Below are 19,874 nucleotides of genomic sequence, written 5' to 3'. Positions count from 1 at the left end.
CCCTGAAGTAAAACAGAAAAGAATAAGAAGTCTTTACCAGATCTGACCATGTTTTTTTTTTTATTCATCTCTGATAGATTCTACTTATTTTATAGATTCCTTAAAATAAGGATAATTCCCCTGTCTTCAGGTTCACCCTCACAGGATATATTGTTTATAAATACTGTAAACACAGGAGAATTATACAGAAAAGGTAAGAATCTAAAGAATATTTTAGAAATAGAACCCCAGACATTTAGTAGGACGGAAGGTACATACAAGTGCGAGAGTTGCAATTATTGCAAATTTATCTCCACAGGGACACAACTTGGATTTGGTACCAACAGAATAAGAGTGAAGGGTAGATTTAATTATAATTCTAAATCTGTTGATGTTATGTGATCCTATCTCGCCTACATTCTGACTGATGGGTTCGGAGCCGATCCCTCGGCTCCGACTCGGCACGCTTATGCCAAAGAGCGAAGTCTCTTATTGGCTGAGCTTACTATATCCCAGGATGCACCACTGCCAATCCCCCAGATCTCGTTTGCCGCTAACAAGTGAAGACGTGGTCTCGAGCTGGCTGAGCTAAGTAGTGATTATTTTCACTAACTTTTCTGTCAGGAATTTCTTTATTCTTCAACTAAAAGCTGTTTTAACAGCTATCTTGTGTTTAGAGTGCGTTTGGTGAAATTTACTTGGTAAATTCTTGTGTTGTGAGTGTTGATTGACCAGGAGTACCTCTTGTGTGGAAAGGCCTTTCCAGGTCTTTTTAGTTGTAGGTGACTTCTGTTCTGTTTAGGGATCTCGGATCCTTTATACTGCTGATAGTTTCTTTTTCTTTAAAAAAGAAGGACAAAACAGAGAATTTCTTTTTCTGTCATAATTACAGTGTTTGTACTGTTTTGGCTAGTTCACTGTATAATTTACCGGAATGTCTCAGGTTCCTAGGCCTTCAGGCTTTAAAAAGTGCACCAAGTGCAACTTTAAAATGTCTATAACAGATGACCACTCTCTCTGTGTTTATTGTTTGGGTGCAAAACATTTGCAGGAGTCCTGCAGCGTGTGTCACGCTTTTTCCTCGAGGGTCCTCCAAGAGAGGAAAAATAAACTCATATTAAAAGGCCTTATAAAACCCTCCTTTGAAGAAGCTTTAGCATCCTCTCCTTCTCCTGCTAAAAAGAAAAGGGCGTCGGCTCCGACCAGTCCGTCGGATCCGACCGCCAAAAGACATAGGCAGGTTTCTCCTTCGGCTCCAAGGACTTCAGAGCCGAGGGCGGAACGGTCTGCCTCGATGCCACCTGTCTCGACTCCTCTGGCTTCGGAGCCGATGGCTGGGGCATCGAGAGGCGGGTCACCTTCGTCGGCTCCACTGGTATCGGAGCCGATGAAGGTTATCCGCTCAGACACTTCCTCCTCGGCGCCAAGCCTCCTCGGCACCGATGGAAACTAGTTTGGGTATTCCTTCGGCGCCGATAGTCATCGAGTCGCCTCGGAGCCGGTCCCTTAGCCCTTTGGGGCCGTTGGAGAGGCCATCTCGAACCCGTTCAGTATCCTCTAGGTCATCGAGGATGTCAGATTCGGACATAGACAGGGTGCTCCAAAGACTGTTCCAGTCCCCAGTCTTTCAAAAATTTTTTCGGTTCCGACCCAGTTGGCTTCGGAGCCGACGACCCATGCCCATGTCATTGCCATTCCTCCTCCGACCGCTTCGGCTCCGTCGGAGCAGGTGCTGTTGGAGCCGGTGGAGGTCTTAGGGTCGGCTCCGACCCTTACTCCAACCCCGGCCTTCGGGTCCGAGTTTGGTACACGGACTTCTTCGGCTGGACCCGGGGGTGATGTTTCGGGACCTATGCTGTCGGTTCCGAGCCTCCCTCTCGGTGCTTCGGCTGCGGGACTTCCGTCTGCTATCATGGCTCCGGGGACCGGACACTCCCAGGATTCTGGGGGTCCGGCTTTCAGAGCTATGAGGAGTGCCTTGGCCAAGTCTTCTTCGGCCATCTCTCCGGCTTTACCGGCACCTTCCCTGGGCGTGGAGACTGGGTCTTTGGCAGTTCCCCTGTCCTTAGGCAGCGGAGCCCCTGGGCCTGAGGTTACCCCCATTGGGGGTTCCCCTCCTCCTGAGGGTTCTTCGGAGTTGTCTTCAGAGGAGCCCCCAAGGAAGAGATCGTGCAAGAGGAAGCACGTGGACTCCCCCGAGTCTATTACATCGGACACTGATCTTGATGATGCGGAGGGGTCCCCGAAGTCGTCCTCGGATGATGTCTCATTTGCAGACATTTTAGAGATCCTCAAACAACGAGGTGGCTGGATATCCAAACCCCCCTCTGCTGATGAGTCAGTGCTTCTCAAGGCCTTTGGGGCTCAGCCCTCCGCCTCCTGGGTGTCTCCGCCCTTCAACGAGCTTCTGGATTTGATTTGTCGGAGGGCGTGGGAACATCCAGATACCGTGGAACCAGTGCCTTCTCGCCCTAACAAATTTTTGTCTGCCCCACCCGAGAAGGAGTTCCTGACTAAAGGCGTGGCTGTAGATGCCATGGTGGTGGCATCTGCTACACAACAGGACGTGGCAGAGGCTTCAACGTCCGTCCATCCTCCTAATAAGGAGTCTAGGAGCATGGACCGGTACGGGAAGCACACCCTGACTTCAGCGGCCTTTACTTTAAGGTCCCTGAATTATTTGGCACATTTTACCAGGCTTCAGAGGGATCTGGTCAAGGAGCTGTCAGATTCCCTCTCGGGTAACCTACCTGAGCAGCTAGCCCAGTCGGTTAGCTCTCAGTTGGCTATCCTTTCTTCAATTTCTAACTCGTCCATGAGGCTTATTTCATATGCGGCCGAGGGGGCAGGTAGAGCGGCAGGCACAGGCGTGGCTCTACGGAGACAAGCCTGGCTCCGTTTGTGTCGCTTTATGGAGGCCTCCAAGTCTTCGTTCGCCGACGCTCCCTTTGATGGGTCTTCTTTGTTTGGACCTAAGGTTAAAGACACTCTTACCCGCTGTGAGCAAGAGGGAAAAACTTTATCTGCCGTAGGTGCACGTTATTCCACTCCCTTTCGGCCTTATCCCAAGGCTAAAGGAGGAGGGAAGATGTGGTTCCAAATCACGTAAGTTTTTCCTCAACAGCAGGAAGATTCCCTTCCAGAGGCAGAGGACGGGGAAATTTTTCTGGGAGACGCCGTCCCAGAGGCGGCAGAGGGCCCCGCAATTCTGGAGACCGCGAGTCCTTTCGTGGCTCTTCAGCCTCCCACACTTCATGAGGGATTGCCCGGCTGTGCTGCTCGAGCCAGTCGGGTGCCGTTTTGCCAAGCACCTAAAAGCCTGGGAGTCCATCACTCAGGACAGATGGGTGCTTCGGATTATTGCCGGAGGTTACACCATTTCCTTCACACACTCACCCCCGCCGTCCAAAAAAATCCCGGACCCACCACCCAGTCAAAGGGAAATTGCAGCCGCAGAAGCTTTAAAGCTGCTAGAAAAAGGAGTCATCCAACCGGTCCCCACAGACCAGATCGGATCCGGAAATTACTCAAGGTTCTTTTTAGTGCCAAAAAAGACAGGGGACCTGAGGCCAATATTGGATCTCAGCAGACTAAACCAATCTGTCACGAAATCCAAATTCCGAATGGTCACGTTACAATCCATTCTCCCATTGTTGGAGAAGGATGTTTGGATGTGCTCCATAGATCTCAAGGACGCCTATTATCACATACCGATACATCGGGTGTCCAGGAAGTATCTGCGCTTCAGCCTGGGAGACAGTCATTTCCAATTTTGTGCACTGCCCTTTGGTCTCACCACAGCCCCCAGGGTGTTCACCAAGTGTTTGGCAGTAGTAACTGCTCACCTGAGGAGTCTTGGATTCCAAGTGTTTCCCTATCTGGACGACTGGCTCCTGACTGCCACCACCAGTCATCTACTAATGGACAACCTCAAAGCCACCATTTCCCTGGGTGCTACCCTGGGAATTACATTCAATTGGTCAAAGTCTGTCTTGCTGCCCTCTCAGCGCATAAGGTTCATAGGAGCAGAGATAGACTCAAAATTAATGCGTTTTTCTTCCTACCGAAAGGATTCAAACTTTACAAGGCCAAGTTCAAGCCCTGCTTTCAAGATCAAAGGCCCCAGCCAGGATGGTCCTGCAACTTTTAGGTTCGATGTCTGCCACGGTTCTCCTAGTTCCTCTGGCAAGATTGCACATGAGGATTCTTCAGTGGCTATTATCGACTCAATGGTCCTTTCAGGATCTTCCCTCAATCACCCCATTATGATTACAGAACGTGCAAACGGGACCTTCGCTGGTGGCTTCAGCCGTCCAATCTGAATCAGGGAAGTCCTTTTGTTATCCCCCCTCCGGTGGTCACCCTGACGACGGATGCCTCCCAGACAGGGTGGGGGGGCATTGTCTGGGCAGGTTAGTTCAGGGTTCCTGGCTTCCAGAAGAAACCTTTCTCCACATCAATGTATTGGAGATGAGGGCTGTACTTCTGTCCCTACAGGCCCTCCACAAGTTTCTCCCTCAGGGCATTATCGCTATCCACACAGACAACATGTCGGTGGTCTGGTATCTAAACAAACAAGGAGGGACCAGATCTTACCCCTTTGCAGAGAGGCCATGAGGGTGTGGGAATGGGCTGTAGCTACCAGCCGCTTCTTGGTAGCGACCCACATTCCGGGAAATCCAATATATTGGCAGACAGATTAAGCAGGACAATTCTCTCTCCTCACGAGTGGTCCCTGAACTAAACAGTAGCAGCTCAGGTTTTCAGGAGATGGGGACGCGTGCTGCGACCTGTTTGCAACACCACAAAACACAAAGTGCAAAGGTTCTTCTCCTTGACTCCACATCAGGGGAAGCAGCTATGGATGCTCTAGCACAACCTTGGCCAGCAGGGCTGCTTTATGCCTTTCCTCCGATTCCACTTCTCTCCAAAGTCATTCAGAAAGCTTCTCAATTGGGGTCCACAATGATACTAATTGCTCAAGACTGGCCTCGTCAGGTATGGTTTCCTACCTGAAGAAACATGCGTGGACGATCCTTGGTTTTAGATCTAACTCCGGATCTGCTAATTCATCAGTCGGGACGACAACACCAGTCCCTTCACACTTTGAAGTTGACAGCTTGGCTCCTCCACTTCCGACTTTAGTCAGAAATCACACCTTAGACCCGAAGTTATTCACATTTTATCTTCGCCCACAAACCCACCACTAAGAAATGGTACCTCAGTAAGTGGAAGAGGTTTGCTATCTGGGCTCAACTCAGGGCTTAGACCCTATCACTGCCCCGATCCCAGAGGTTTTGAAATTTTAACATCCTTGTTTAATCAAGGATCTTCAGTCTCTACTATTAAAGTCCAACTGGCAGCTATCTCTAAATTTCACGAATCCATGGATCCACCGTTGATGAGCAGCAGATTATGCAAAACTTTCATTAAAGGTGCGGGCTGTTAAGACCCCAGTTTTTCATCCTGCACCTCCGTGGGATCTTGATTTGGTGCTTCGTGCATTAACATCTTCCCCTTTCGAACCGGCTGCTACATGTGAGTTAAAATATCTGTCTTGGAAAACTGCCTTCTTAGTTGCAATTACCTCTGCAAGAAGAGTTTCAGAGCTTCAAGCCCTATCTATCAAACCACCGTACTTGATTTTTCACAAGGATAGAGTATCAACTTAGGCCTAACCCATCTTTTGTCCCAAAGGTCTGTTCTAATCTCTGTCTCCAACAATCTCTAGAGCTACCAGTTTTCTTCCCAAAATTCTCCAATGAAGCAGAATACACTCTCCATAAATTGGATGTTCACAGACAATTGCGCTTCTATCTAGACAGGACTCAGCAAATTCGTAAATCAGACCAGTTGTTTGTGTCCTTCTCAGACAATAAATTGGGTAAAACCATCACAAAAGCTACTATCTCCAAATGGATTAGAGATTGTATAACTCAGGCTTATTCCTCTTCAAATAAGCAACTTACAACATCTATCAAAGCTCACTCTACCAGAGCTATGGCTACTTCTATAGCTTTTCATTCCAAGCTCGCTATTTCTGAGATTTGTGCTGCGGCTACTTGGTCCAGTCCGTACACTTTCATTTCCCACTATAAATTGGATGTGGCATCTAAAGGGCGAGCATCATTTGGTTCCACGGTACTCAGGAGTGTTTTCCAGTGAGCCACCCAGGATTCAGGTGCTAGGGACGCTGTCCCATCAGTCAGAATGTAGGCGAGATAGGATCACATAACATCTTTTAGTTATGTACTCACCATAACTTCAGATGTTTGGGATCCATCTCGCCTACATTCCTAATACCCACCCTCCTTCCCTCGGCCTTGGAGATCAGAAGAGATTGAACGGTTTTGAGTTCTACTGTTTTATCTTGTTTCTTCTGACGATGTTATATAAACAGTGCTTGCATGTGTGCATGTATGCGGACAAACTAGATCTGGGGGATTGGCAGTGGTGCATCCTGGGATATAGTAAGCTCAGCCAATAAGAGACTTCGCTCTTTGGCATAAGCGTGCCGAGTCGGAGCCAAGGGATCGGCTCCGAACCCATCAGTCAGAATGTAGGCGAGATGGATCCCAAACATCTGAAGTTATGGTGAGTACATAACTAAAAGTTTACCTGGCCACCTGTGCAGTCTGCCCAACATTTTATGTTGGGAAGACTGACAGAAGGTTAAAAGAGAGAATTTATGAGCACGTTTACCATATTAGGAAGAAGACCCCTACTAACGCTTTAACTAAACACTGTACAGAACATCCTACCCACCATTTTTTGTTCAAAGTCATCAGTCAAGTACCAGTGAGTATAAAAGGGGGTCCTTACCATTTAATGTTAGAAAAACGTGAGCTTCTCTGGCAATTTAGGTTGAACTCGTACAACCCCCCTATGTTAAACAAAGTCACGTCTATTGCATTTATTTTAAAATTGAGAAACTTAATATGTTAGATGAATTCTCTTTGTTTGCTTAGGGTTTATTCTTAGGCATTAATTAAAATGAAGTTTGTTGGGAATGTAATGTTTAGTTAGCTACGTTTCTGTTTCTTTCTTTCCACATAAAATATGTTTGTTTAGTACATAGCATCAGTATTATGTGTACAACAACAAGAATAGTTTTTAATGTAGTGAGATGACGTTTTTTCTATTCATTTTATTTTATTACATTTCCTTTTATTTCATTTTTCATCCTATTTTATTACACTTTGTATTTGTATGTAGGGACACTTTAAGTCCATATGTGATTGGTTAATTGATTTCTAAGGTATCAGCTGACATGTATTTAAATAGAGTGTTTGTGTTGTTGAACTGTCTGAGGAAGTCTGCTATTGTAGAGACGAAAAGCGCTTAACAAATTAAACCTGTGTTCTTTTGGGTTGAAGTGCCAGTGGTCGTTTGTTCTTCTTTTGTGGTGTTTTTCGTCTTTTTTGGACTACAGGATAATTTTTGCTTGGTGACTGGGAATCTTGTTTCCACATCGAAGAGGCTTCAAGAATCCATATTAGACCAGTCTTCAATTTGTATGATACTTTTAGCCCTTAAGGTTTATAGTCAGAACCTGATGTACAACCGGCAGCACCAAAAAGAGTTGACAGGATATGCATGGCACTTGTGGATTATATAATATTCATAAGGCATATCTGCTACTGTTTCCATAGCAACATCAAAAAATACAAAAGCTTTTCTTGCAGCAATTTATGGTTTGACAAAGAGTCAACATTATTAGATGACTATGTTTAAAAAGTGTACAATTCTAGGACTTTGGCCATCGGAGGTCTGGATTATTTAGCCCATATCAATTTATATCAGTATTGTTTTAGAGCACGTTCATGAAACATTACCAGTTTTGCCATGTTCTGATTATGTAAATAAATAAGTAATAAAAACTTATTGCTTTTGTTATATAATTACAGATTGGTGTTCATACTTTGAAGGATGCTTATAATGCCTCTTTAAGGTCTGCTATGTAAAGAGTAACTTTGAGAAGACTTGCGTGGTGTAGAATAATGAATTACACTGAAAATGTAAGGTCTAAAATTTGTAACTGCACCAGTAATTCAGGATGCGTTTTTTGGACAGCCATTGATGACATTTCCACTCTAGAAAAATAGGAGCAAGAATTTCTTTTATTGAAATATACAGCCCTTCTTATTCACAGGTTTAAAGAAATTATATCCCAGACAAATGCCTTTTTATAGAAAGAAAACCCAATGCATGTCAACACTGTCACCATCACTATAGAGGAAAGCAGACCAGTGCCACATTAAAATCAGGGTAAAAGGACAGAGATTACCCAGCATTCTGCAAGTAACATAGAACCATTTATTTTCTCTTGCCTGGTACTCCAAGGAGGTAGGTTTCAAGACCATGTTAGACAAATGGGTACTTTAGACATCATGTCAGAATTATTCAATAAAGTTTGACAAACCTCATGCCTAGTTCCACAAATGCTGCCAAATCACATGCACTAAGCTGTATATTTAATACACCATTATATGGTATCATCACATTAAATTGACCAAGTTTTCTATTCCAGAAGGCTTCTGGTCCCTAAGAATGACAGGACATAGAGACTAGTGCTAACCTTATAGAATCTGACCAAATTCATAAACATGAAAACTTACAGAAAAAAAGGATGTTAAGTTGTCCAATCTCACCTTCATTCTTGCTGGATGGGTCCGTAGCTGATCCTTGGCTCCAACTCGGCCACTTCTATAGCTCAAGAGCTCTTTACTGGCTCGAGGCTACGCCTTATCCCAGAATGCCCATCGTCAGCTACCCAGATCTCGTTTGCTGCTTCAGCTGCGAGGTTGCGTCAGTACTGGCTCAGGCTAAGTATAACTTTTTTCTCTGTTTAAAATTCAATAATTTACTTGAAAAGTAGTTTTTTCTCTTCACTGTTTATAGTAGTTTGTATGTTTATTTAGTCCTAAACCCCTTCTCGTCCTTTGTTGTGTTTTGTGTGCTGTGTTGGCCATCGCCCCTTAGTCTCTAGGCCTTCTGTTTGTTTACCTGAACTCGTTTAAGTTAGAGAGTTCTCCCCCCACCCCATCCCCTTTAAGGACAGCCGTTTAAGTTAGAGGCTCTCCTTTGAAGGTTTCTATCAGTATAATTTTCATAATTCTTATTATTGTAGTGTGTCTGTGTGGTACTTCCTTCTTTTTTTCTTAGTATGTCCAAGGAAGTTAAAACCTCATGGTTCAAAAAGTGTGACTCATGCTGTCAGAAGATGTCTTTGACAGATGGGCACACTAGTTGTGTTTACTGCTTGGGGGCTCTGCACCTGCAGGGCTCTTGTTCTATTTGTCATGCCTTTAGTCCAAGGGTCCTGCAGGAGCGGAAAAATAAGCTTGTCCTCCATGGATTATTAAAACAGGATTCTCCGGCTAATGCATCTCAGCCAGTGAAACCTTTGAAACTAGTCAAGCCGTCAGCTCCATGTTTGGAACCGACTGGTGAGTTTGACAAACCAAGTGTGTCGGTGCCCTTTGGCACTGACAAGACTACTCCTCCGTCGGCTCCAGCTGTTACTTCGGAGCCGTCACGGAGCCACAAACGAGCTGGGTCTCCTTCATTGGAGCCGATTCGCTCGGTGCCACAATCACCTTTACTTCAAAGCAAGACCAGTCATCGCTCATTTTCCCACTACTCTTGATCCTCGAGGTTATTGGATCAGGATGTGGAGAGAGTGGTCAGTAGGTTGCTGAAGTCAGGCCTTTGCTAAAATGCTTTCGAGCCTGCCTCAACAGGCTTCGGCTCCATCCGTTTCAATTTCGATTCCTCCTCTGACTATGCTTAGTTCAGAGCAGGAGTCCATGGACACTCCGATAGTGGTTCCTTTGGCTCCGATGACATCCTCTTTGGCGCCGATATTAGCTCCAATTATCTCGGTTCTTCCTCCCATCGAGGTATCTAGGCTTCGAAGTTCTCTTGTCGGCTCAGCGGGAGGAAGTGCCATCGGACCCTTGTCCGGCCACGTCCTCCCTCTCTGAGCATCAGTTCAGTTGAGCTCTGTTCCCACATCGGCCTCGGAGCCATCGCCGTCGGCGCAGAGTGGGATTCCTGTCTCTTCGGAGTTGGAGCCCTCCTTGTGCCGAGACCGTGATGCCTTCAAGGTCATGCGGAGAGTGCTGTCCCCACAGACAGCCCCACTCTCAGTTCCATTGGCTCCCTCCCCCTCGGTGCCTGTGACAACCTCTGCTCCTCTTGAGCTCCAATGCGTAGGGAACCTATGCCCCAGGACACCCCATTGGGTGAACCTTCTTCTTCCAAAGCCTCCCCAGAGCATTCTGAGCAGGCTTCCCAAAAGAAAAAGTGCAAGAGGAAGCACCTAGTCTCCCCTGAGTCTGTCACCTCAGATGCAGACCTGGATGAATCAGAGGGGTCCCCAAGGTCCCCCTCTGAAGATGTTTCCTTCTTGGACATCCTTGAGATTCTCAGGCAGAAGCTTAGCTGGACTTCCCTAGCCCCCTGCGAGGACGAGTCTGTATACCTGGACGCATTCGGTTCCCGCCTTCCACCTCCTGGGTGTCTCTGCCTTTTGATCCACTCATGTTTGTAGTGTCTCAAAAGGCTTGGTCAGCTCTAGATTCCATGGAACCTATCCCAAGGAGACCCAATAAATTTATCACAGCTCCCGAGGACAAACAATTCTTAGCTAAAGGTGTCCCAGTTGATGCCATGGTGGTAGCAGCAGCCAAAAGTTAGCTGAAACCTCCTCATCTGTCCATCCACCGAATAAGGACTCTCATGTGATTGACAGATATGGGAAGCAAATGTTTTCATCAGCGACCTTCTCCCTTAGGTCCCTGAACTATCTTTCCCATTTTACTAGGCTTCAGAGGGATCTCCTAAAAGAGCTTGGAGATACCCTACAAGATCCCACAGCTGAGAGAGCTTCAGCCATGATAGCTACCCAGCTGGCGACTCTCAATTCAATCCTCAACTCCTCCATGAGGCTTATTTCATACACAGCCGATGGAGCAAGTAGAGCTGCAGGAACAGGAGTGGCTCTTAGTAGACATTCTTGGCTTGTGGCTGTGTCAGTTTGCAGAACCTTTCAGAGAGTCCTTCACCAATACCCCCTTTGATGGCTCCTCTCTTTTTGGGCCTCAGGTGAAAGACACGCTTACCAGGTGCCAGCAGGAAGGCAAGATGCTCTCTGATGTCGGAGTCCGTTTTTTCCACTCCTACCAGACCATACCCAAAGGGTCAGAGGGGTGGAAAGATGTGGTTTCGAAAATCCCAGGGATCCTTGCTTGATGCACATGGTGAATTTTCCCCCAGGGACAGAGGGGGAAATAATAAAAATGGCAGATGCTGTCCTTGTGGCAGAGGGGGTCCGCAAAATCAGGGTGACAGAGATACTTTCTCTTCCAAACCCTGTCAACATCCCTAAAGGGATGGCTGACTGCTCTACTCTGGAGGCAGTTGGGGGAAGGCATTCATTGTACCCAATCACCTGGCAAAATATTGCAAAAGACAAATGGGTACTATCCATTATATCCGGAGGTTACAAAATTCCCTTCCATCAACCCCCTCTTATTTCAAAACAATCCATCCCAGATGTTCCACCCAATCTAAGAGATCAGGCAGTCACATAAGTTTCAAGACTACTAGAAAAAAGAGCCATCCAGCAAGTCCCCGCAGACTAAGTAGGATCCGGAACTTACTCAAGATTCTTTTTAGTGCCCAAAAAGACAGGGGACTGGAGGCCAATTCTGGATCTCAGCAGAATGAACAAATCTGTTCAAAAATAAATGTTCCGGATGGTAACACTGCAGCCCATTCTCCCCTTTCTGGGTCAGGATAATTGGATGTGCCCCATAGATCATCAGGATGTGTACTATCATATAAAAATGGACAGACTGTCCAGGAGATTTCCACGCTTCTGGCTAGGGGCCAGTCATTACCAATTCAGAGCTCTGCCCTTTGGTCTCACCACAGCCCCCAGGGTGTTCACCAAATGCATGGCAGTAGTTACGGCTCACCTGAGACGTCTAGTATTCCAGGTGTTTCCTTATCTAGACGACTGGCTTCTCACTGCTACCACCAGACAACAACATAGAGAGGCACGAGATTACACCATAACATCCTGTGCCCAACTAGGCATCAGAATAAACTTCGAAAAATCTGCCTTGTTGCCCTCTCAATCTATTACTTACTTAAGAGCAGAGCTAAACAGAAGAAAAATGATTGTAAAATTGTCTCAGGAAAGAGTTTCCATTATCCGACAACAGGTGTCACTTCTCCTGAGGAGCAAAATAATTCAAATCAAATAATGTCCTTCAACCTGTAGGGTCCATGGCAGCAGCCATTCTTATAGTTCCCTTAGCTTGCTTTCTCATGAGAATCCTTCAGTGGCTTCTTTTCATGTAATGGTCCTTCCAGGAATTACCCATGTCTCACATGATGCTAATTACGGAATCTTGCAAAAGACACCTTTCCTGGTGGATGGTCTCCCCACTAGTGACTCAGGACAGACCTTTCATGGAATCCCATCCGATTGCCACAGTGACCACGGAAGCTTCCCTGATAGGGTGGGGGGGTATTATCTAGGGAAGACAGTCCAAGGCATGTGGCAACCTCACAAGTACCACTTGCACATCAACTTCCTGGAGATGAGAGCGGTGCTACTAACGTTGCAAGCTCTTCAAGACTCTCTTCCTGTCGGGACTATTGCAGTACAGATGGACAACATGTCAGTGATTTAGTACATCAACAAACAGGGCGGAACCAGGTCTTACCCCTTGTGCCGAGAGGCCCTCAGACTGTGGCAATGGGTGATTTCCTCCCAACGTTTTCTGACAGCAACGCATATCCCTGGGAAATCCAATGTAATAGCGGACAGGCTCAGCAGGGCTATCCTCATGCCGCACGAGTGGTCTCTGAAACAGGAAATTGTGGAACTTATTTTCCACAAATGGGGCCAGCCTTGCTGCAATCTCTTTGCCTCTGCCCTCAACAGCAAATGAAGCAGCTACTGCTCCCTTGTTCCTCCTCCAGGTCAGACATCCAGGGACGCTGGTAGTCCACGATTGGCCTCAGAGACTCATTTATGCATTTCCCCCCTTTCCCCTAATTCCAAAAGTCATTCAGAAAACAAAATTGTTGGGTTGCAAGATGATCCTCATTGCCCCCTATTGACCTCGACAGATTTGGTTTCCATTTCTTCACCCCCACCTTCTAGCCCAGCCTTGGTTTCTGGTCCCAGTGCCAGACCACTTGATTCATCAGTCAGGCGGGTTACACCAATCCCTCCAGTCTCTCAAGCTCACAGCTTGGTTACTCCACTTCCAATCTTAGCCAGGCTCCCCAATATTTCCCCAGCAGTGCGTGATATTATTGTTTGCTCCCGTAAGACAGCTACAAGGAAAGTTTATGCTAGCAAATGGAAAAGATTCTCTTACTGGACAGAATCTAGGAATTTAGATCCCCTTACAGCTCCTTTACACGAAATTTTGGATTTTTTAGCAGAACTGTTTCGATCTGGTGCAGTTGTTGCTACCATTAGAGTACAACTAGCTGCCATTTCAGATTTTCACATCGGAGTTTTTAACTCAAGCTTAATGTCTCACAAACTCTGTAAGGCCTTCATGAGAGGCACATCTCTACTTAGACCCTCAGTGAAAGAGCCCCTTCCACCTTGGGATCTCAATTTGGTTCTGGCCTCCTTGATACTTGCCACCCTTTGAACCAGCAGCATCATGTTCTTTGAAATTTCTGTCTTGGAAAACTCTCTTCCTAGTTCCTATTACTTCTGCCAGACATGTTTCAGAACTCCATGATCTATGTTCGCCCTCCATACATGGTTTTCACAAAGACAGGGTTTCTCTGAGAACCAACCCATCTTTTCTACTTAAAGTTTGTTCAGAACACAATTTGAATCAATCCATTGAACTTCTTGTCTTTTTCCCTAATCATTCCAGCAAGGCAGAATACAGATTACACCAACTGGATGTGCATAGACAACTACATTTCTATCTCCATAGAACTAAATAGTTGAGAAAATCAGATCAGTTGTTCCTTTCATTTGTTAACAGCAAACAAGGCCTTCCAGTTACTAAAGTAACCGTGTCAAAATGGTTATCAGGCACCATTGCCTTTATTTACCATTTGCGACAAAAAGATCTTCCAGCAAGACCAAAAGGTCATTCAACCAGGTCAGTAGCTACCTCGGTAGCTTTTCAATCTAGATTGCCCATAAATTCAATTTGTGCAGCAGCTACTTGGGCAGATCCTCATACATTTATTTCTCATTACAAAATAGATGTCTCCCGGGGCAGGGCTTCCTTTGGTTCCACGGTTCTGAAGAGTCTGTTCCAATGAGCCACCCAGGATTGAGGTGCTAGGGACACTGTCCCATCCAGCAAGAACGAAGGTGAGATTGGACAACTTGACATAGAGAAGTTATGTATCTACCATAACGTTCCATGTTAGTTGTCCTTCATCTCGCCTTCCTTCCTTCTTGTGTCCCTCCTTCCTTTCCCACTTCCTCGAGGATTGAGAGGAGTTTTATCAATGGTTTCACTGGCTAACTTGTTTAGTTCTTAGGTGCTTCCCAAGCAAATCATGACAATTTACTGTATATCCAGGTTTAATAATAATAGATTATTTTCTATAATTATGTGTAGTGTGAGCTGTCTCAAACGAGATCTGGGTAGCTGACGCTGGGCATTCTGGGATAAGGGGTAGCCTCGAGCCAGTAAAGAGCTCTTGAGCTATAGAAGTGGCCAAGTCAGAGCCGAGGATCGGCTCCGGAACCATCCAGCAAGAAGGAAGGCAAGATGAAGGGCAACTAACATGAAACGGTATGGTAGGTACATAACTTCTTTTTACTCTCGAAAAAAATGGTATGCTCAAGAGCAAGAATTTGCAATGAGCATACCGATTTACACATGCCAGTACATTCTTCTCACAGAAAGTAGCTCAGATGTTAACCACAGTAACATCATTTTCAGTTTTCACCTCTGCCATTTGAGCTACCCCACCTCTCAGAGTATTTGCCAAATGTTTGGATCCAGTATTTGCATATCTTTGGAAACAAAACTGTTTTCCTTATCTAAGTGACTGCCCTATAGTAACAAATTAAAAGGAACATCTGCTGTACCACTTACATGTGGCAGTCTGTCTAATGCAATCTTTGAAAATAATAAATTATATATATAAGAAAAAAAATCTCTTACCTTTTTTGGCGTATTCATAGAACTGTCTACACATGGGATATCCTATCCTAGGACAGAATGATGCATATTCTGTGCCTATAGGTTGTTCCCCAGAAACAAGCTGTTAACACCTGGCTTCTGAAAACTGCAGAATACATGTCCTACATTTTCCTGGTTTGTCAAGGAATGCCATCAATGAGAATAACACAGTGGCATCGCACATCTTTGGAACCAATCCACAGATTCCCTAGGTCATCAAGTCTCAAATGGTGAGGCCTGCAAATCTAAAAATATTGGGTACTTATTAGCTGTTTGTAATTCATTTTATGTGGTATTAGGTTAACTGCAGAAGGATAATAGTCAGTGAATGTACGCTTTTGCCAACAAATAGAATATTGTCGTAAGCCAAATATTGACTTTATCAGATTTATATTTTTTGTTTTATATTTGAGTATAAATGTATTTTTGTTTGTTTTTTTTACAGGGAAGCCTGTATTTCTTTTTTGATATCATCTAAATGAGACTCGTGAGCTTTTCTGTAGCTTAAAGGAGGATCACAATGAAAGGGTCTGCACTAGAGTCACTGATTTTTCTTTTCTCAACTTGAAACAAGCTGTTTCCTGAAGACCAATGGTCCAGGGTTTGATTCTCTCAGCCTCCGTTAGCTAACTGTGCTACTCTGAGGAAGTCATGTAAGCAGATAGTGTTCTGGAGCTGAGTCTGAAAAAGGTCCATGGAGATCAATCCTCTGACTTGGGTCAACAATTACAAATAAAATAAATAAATAGAGTTACAGTGGTGGACAGATTTAAATATCATTTCAGTTAGTGATATATATTTCCCTTCTTCACAAATTCCTCATCTGACAATGTCCAGATTATGCATGGGAAGCCTATATCAGCAATCTGTCAATGGAAGGCAGCTTGTTTCAGCAAAAATATGATGCGGCAGTTTGAGTTTGATTAGTAGTCTGAAGGTCTGCAGGATCTGGCTGTGGAAGTAAATGAATGGCTGCTGCCAACTTGCCCATTCTGTGGCTCTGGCTTACCAAATAGATAATATCTAAAGAGAGCACTAGTTGTTCACCTACTGAGTCCAGGGCTGACCAAGCTCACACTGCTATATAGTGCACCTGAGAGTAAATTGGTATAAGGAGATGAACTTCCTCTTGGAAGGCAACAATTATGGGTTCAGAATAGCTGCTGGGAGGAGATAAGGTGATCCCAAAGAGAGAGGGTCGGTCTCGCCCAGGACTAACAAGCTGGCTTGCTCTCTACCACTCAGCTGTCACTGGGGTTTGGAACAGAGGACTGATAAGGATTCTCAGGCAAGAGCAAATGAGGCATAGGACTTTCCCCTAGCTTATGATTATCTATCTTCTGTTTTGCCTTATAGTGGGTCTTGGATGGGGGAGCAAAAAAAAAGGGAAGAAAAATCTGCTTATGTCATCCTAATTAAAAATAGAAAAAAAAGACTACAGAGCATTAACAGTATTTCATGATAACATTCTTACAGGCCACTTAAAAGCTCAGTACAGTAAACTCATATTAGTAATACAGTATATAAACAGAGAAGAACAATAACTTACTAACTTTGCAAAATGTCACTAAGAAGTTTTAACTGGATATTAAGAGACGGTCTGTAGTTATCATCTGTACATTTTCCAGATTTATAAAATCTCAAGGTGGACTTTCTGAGAAGGAAAATTATACTGCCCCGTAACAGGAGCCGGGATTTATAGCTATTTCAGGACACTGTGCAAGTGTGGTCTTCCAAAGGGGGACCTTTCTTTTTGCCACATATTTCAACAGTTAGATTTGAAAACTTAACTCCTTCATTTCTCACCAGAAAGTGTGGAGGGTAGATGCATTTTCCTTTCATGGACTCTTAACTTTAATCTGTGCCTTTTCAACTTTCCCTCTTATACAGAATATAATAGTAAAAGCAAAGCAAGACATTGCATTGCCCCCTTTCTGCCAAGCTAGCATTTTTTCTCTGTTAAGAATCTGATCATACATGCTTCGTGGTTGTTGCCTATACACATGCCCTTAATCTACAACAACAAGGAGAGGAGCTACATCCCAGAATCAAGACTCTGAATCTATCAGCCTTGATTGTGATTTTTTTCTCCACCACTGGCCTTGGAGTAGATACAGATGGTCTCTTATTGTGACTTTGACAACCTGGTTTGATTATCAGCCTAGATTCTGGAAGAACTGGTTGGGAGGGTGGTGAGAAGGCTTAGCCTGCTTGTTTGTCTTGGATGGAGGAGGTTTGAAGTTGCTTGTTGTACATCTTCTGTCTGCAGTTCTGCAGGTGATGAGACAGAAAGTGTTTGCTTTCAAGTGGCGCAGACTCCTGAGGGTAATGTCAATCAATGAAGCAAGAGAAGAATCCTTCACATAACCCTTCTGCATAATTGCCCCTTGGTTCAGTTTTGGGCAAGCACAGGGGAATGGTAGAGCTTCAGAAGAAAACACCAAAGTCTCATGCTGTTTTAAAAGGCTGCTTGATGCCTGCTGTTGTTCAGAGAGCATTTGAGCTATTTGATGTTTTCATGGTAAAAGTTAACTAAATCAGGCAAGTTTCATGGTTCGGTGAAGGTAATTTTAGTGAACAAATTGCCGGTAAAAATAAAATTGCCACAGAATGAAAATTTGATTATAAATGTCAAGGTGCACAGTACTGATGGTCACTTGGATGTAACCTTGCTGGAATGAGGAATCTAAGAGTCGACCCAGTAGTCAGGGACTTGGGGACACACATAGATGGTAATCTAGCCTTTGACCATCATGTATCTACAGTACTGAAGAAATAATTCTATGTTGTACAACTTATAAATAAAGGTATGGCATGTAGGTTCAAGAAGGTCATTGTTCCACTGTATTCAGCATTCATTAAACCTGTCATTGAGTACAGTGCCCCCTTTAGCATACACCTAACCAGGCATATCCAACAACTGGAATGTCTGCAGAGGTTCTTACTAAAAGAATACAGGGCACAAGTAACATGTCCTATGCAGACTGCCTCAAAGCCCCATCCCTGTATTCTGTCTCCTTCAGGCTGTTGAGGGGAGCTCTATGCCTGGCATACAAGGCATTGTCAGACCCTACTCTTATGGACTTCATGTCTGCAAAACAAACAGCACCAGAATTACCTGCTCTAAACATTTAAACCTTCCCTGAAATATAAATAGGACCTGCTGGAGAGAAAGATATGTATCCCAAAGACCGCCCTTCTCTGGAACAGGCTCCCTGTCCATGTAAAGCAGTGCTCCTCCCCAACCCAATTCAAGTGTAGCTTGGACAGTTGGATGGGGAACAGGAACTTCATCCCTGATTTGACACCTATGTCTCTAATGGACACAGTCTGTACATGTATTTTCTCCCAGGCCCCTGCTTGTAAATGTTTCAGCTCCCAAGCCCCTGCATACACATATCAAAGTTTTTTATTTCTCTGTCACTTATTTTACATTGTAAAATATGTCAAAAATGTATCCTTTTTAACTGTTATGAAATTCATTTAAAAAGCTGTTTAAACAAAAGTGACTTATTGTAGTAACATGAACTGTTTTTGTATAGCTTTTATGCAACATTTGTAACACCTATACCAATTTTTTTTTAATAGCAAAAAAGGATTTCAGGCTGTGACAAGGTTTTCATTTGTGAGGGCTGATTACTCTTCAGTCACACATATAGTAGTTGACGAAGCCCAAAACTTTCAACATGAGAGATGTGAAGAATCATGGTTTCAGAAAGCCAAGTTGATCCACGAGAACAGCAGGACAAATTTAGGTGGACGAGGTGTCTTCTGGATTTTCATGGACAACTTTCAGAAATGCCATGTTTCCGACACTGGAATACCAGAAGCAGAAGACCAGGATCCACAATACTGGTTAACTGAAGTTGTCAGAAATGCTTATAAAATATATAATCTTATGATTCCTGTCATGCGGATAATAGCAGACAATTCTGACCACTTAAAAAAGCAGCTTTGTGAGTCCAGTTGCGATCCTTCATTTTCTGGTGAAGTTCATATTGAGTTTAATTTAAACATGTGTGAAATTGCTGATTATGTAGCATCCAGAATACAAAATTATTTTGAAAGTGGCTATGCTGGTAAAGATGTTGGCATTATTTGTAGCACAGTGGAAGATTCAGAGGATTTCTATAAATGTTTGGTACCAAAGCTGAAGATGATAAGATGGAATGTGAATATTGGAAAGGCAGACCAGATTCTTGAGCAATGTATTGTATTAGATAGTGCACGTAGATTTTCAGGATTAGAAAGGCCTATAATTTTTGGCATTGATCCAGTACCTAAAAATGGCAGGATACACAACAGTCTTCTTGTTTTGGTTGCTTCGCGAGCAAAAACAAAACTCTATTTATTATTTAAGAGAGGGGGAAACAGTCGTGGAGGTTTTCTGTAGCACAGATATTTTGTTTTTCTTATTATATAGAGTCTAGAATGGATATGTTATGTATGTTAACAAAACGTTTTCTTAAACTAATGAAAAGTCGTTAGGTTTGCATGTGAGACATGAGAGTCTCATATTCTTGTACATTACCTTGGTTAAAAGAAATTCTTACATATCATATGATCTGAAGTAGTTTACTTCATTTGATCTTCAACCTGTGGGAATACGGATCCGAGCTGGCAAAGATTACTAGCATCAGCTCCGAGCTCCAGACTACTCCCCTTACCCATAATACACCTCCCCTGCCTTCCATCCCC

General features: G+C 44.3%; 1 protein-coding gene across 1 annotated transcript in view; it reads left to right on the top strand.

The window, feature by feature from the left end:
- Nucleotides 1–19,569, top strand: part of LOC122787895 (schlafen family member 11-like) — a 227,883-nt gene extending 208,314 nt beyond the window's left edge. Inside the window, 1 exon segment of the mRNA XM_044054819.1 lies at nucleotides 18,781–19,569. Within this exon segment, the coding sequence (XP_043910754.1) occupies nucleotides 18,781–19,569 (789 nt within the window).
- The last annotated feature ends 305 nt before the right edge of the window (nucleotides 19,570–19,874 follow it).

Source organism: Protopterus annectens, chromosome 13.part0 (assembly GCF_019279795.1).
Source record: "Protopterus annectens isolate FY-2018-M chromosome 13.part0, PAN1.0, whole genome shotgun sequence".
Classification (NCBI taxonomy): Eukaryota; Metazoa; Chordata; order Ceratodontiformes; family Protopteridae; genus Protopterus; species Protopterus annectens.
The sequence above is the reverse complement of the archived record's forward strand: the minus strand, read 5'-3'. Positions and strand labels throughout refer to the sequence as shown.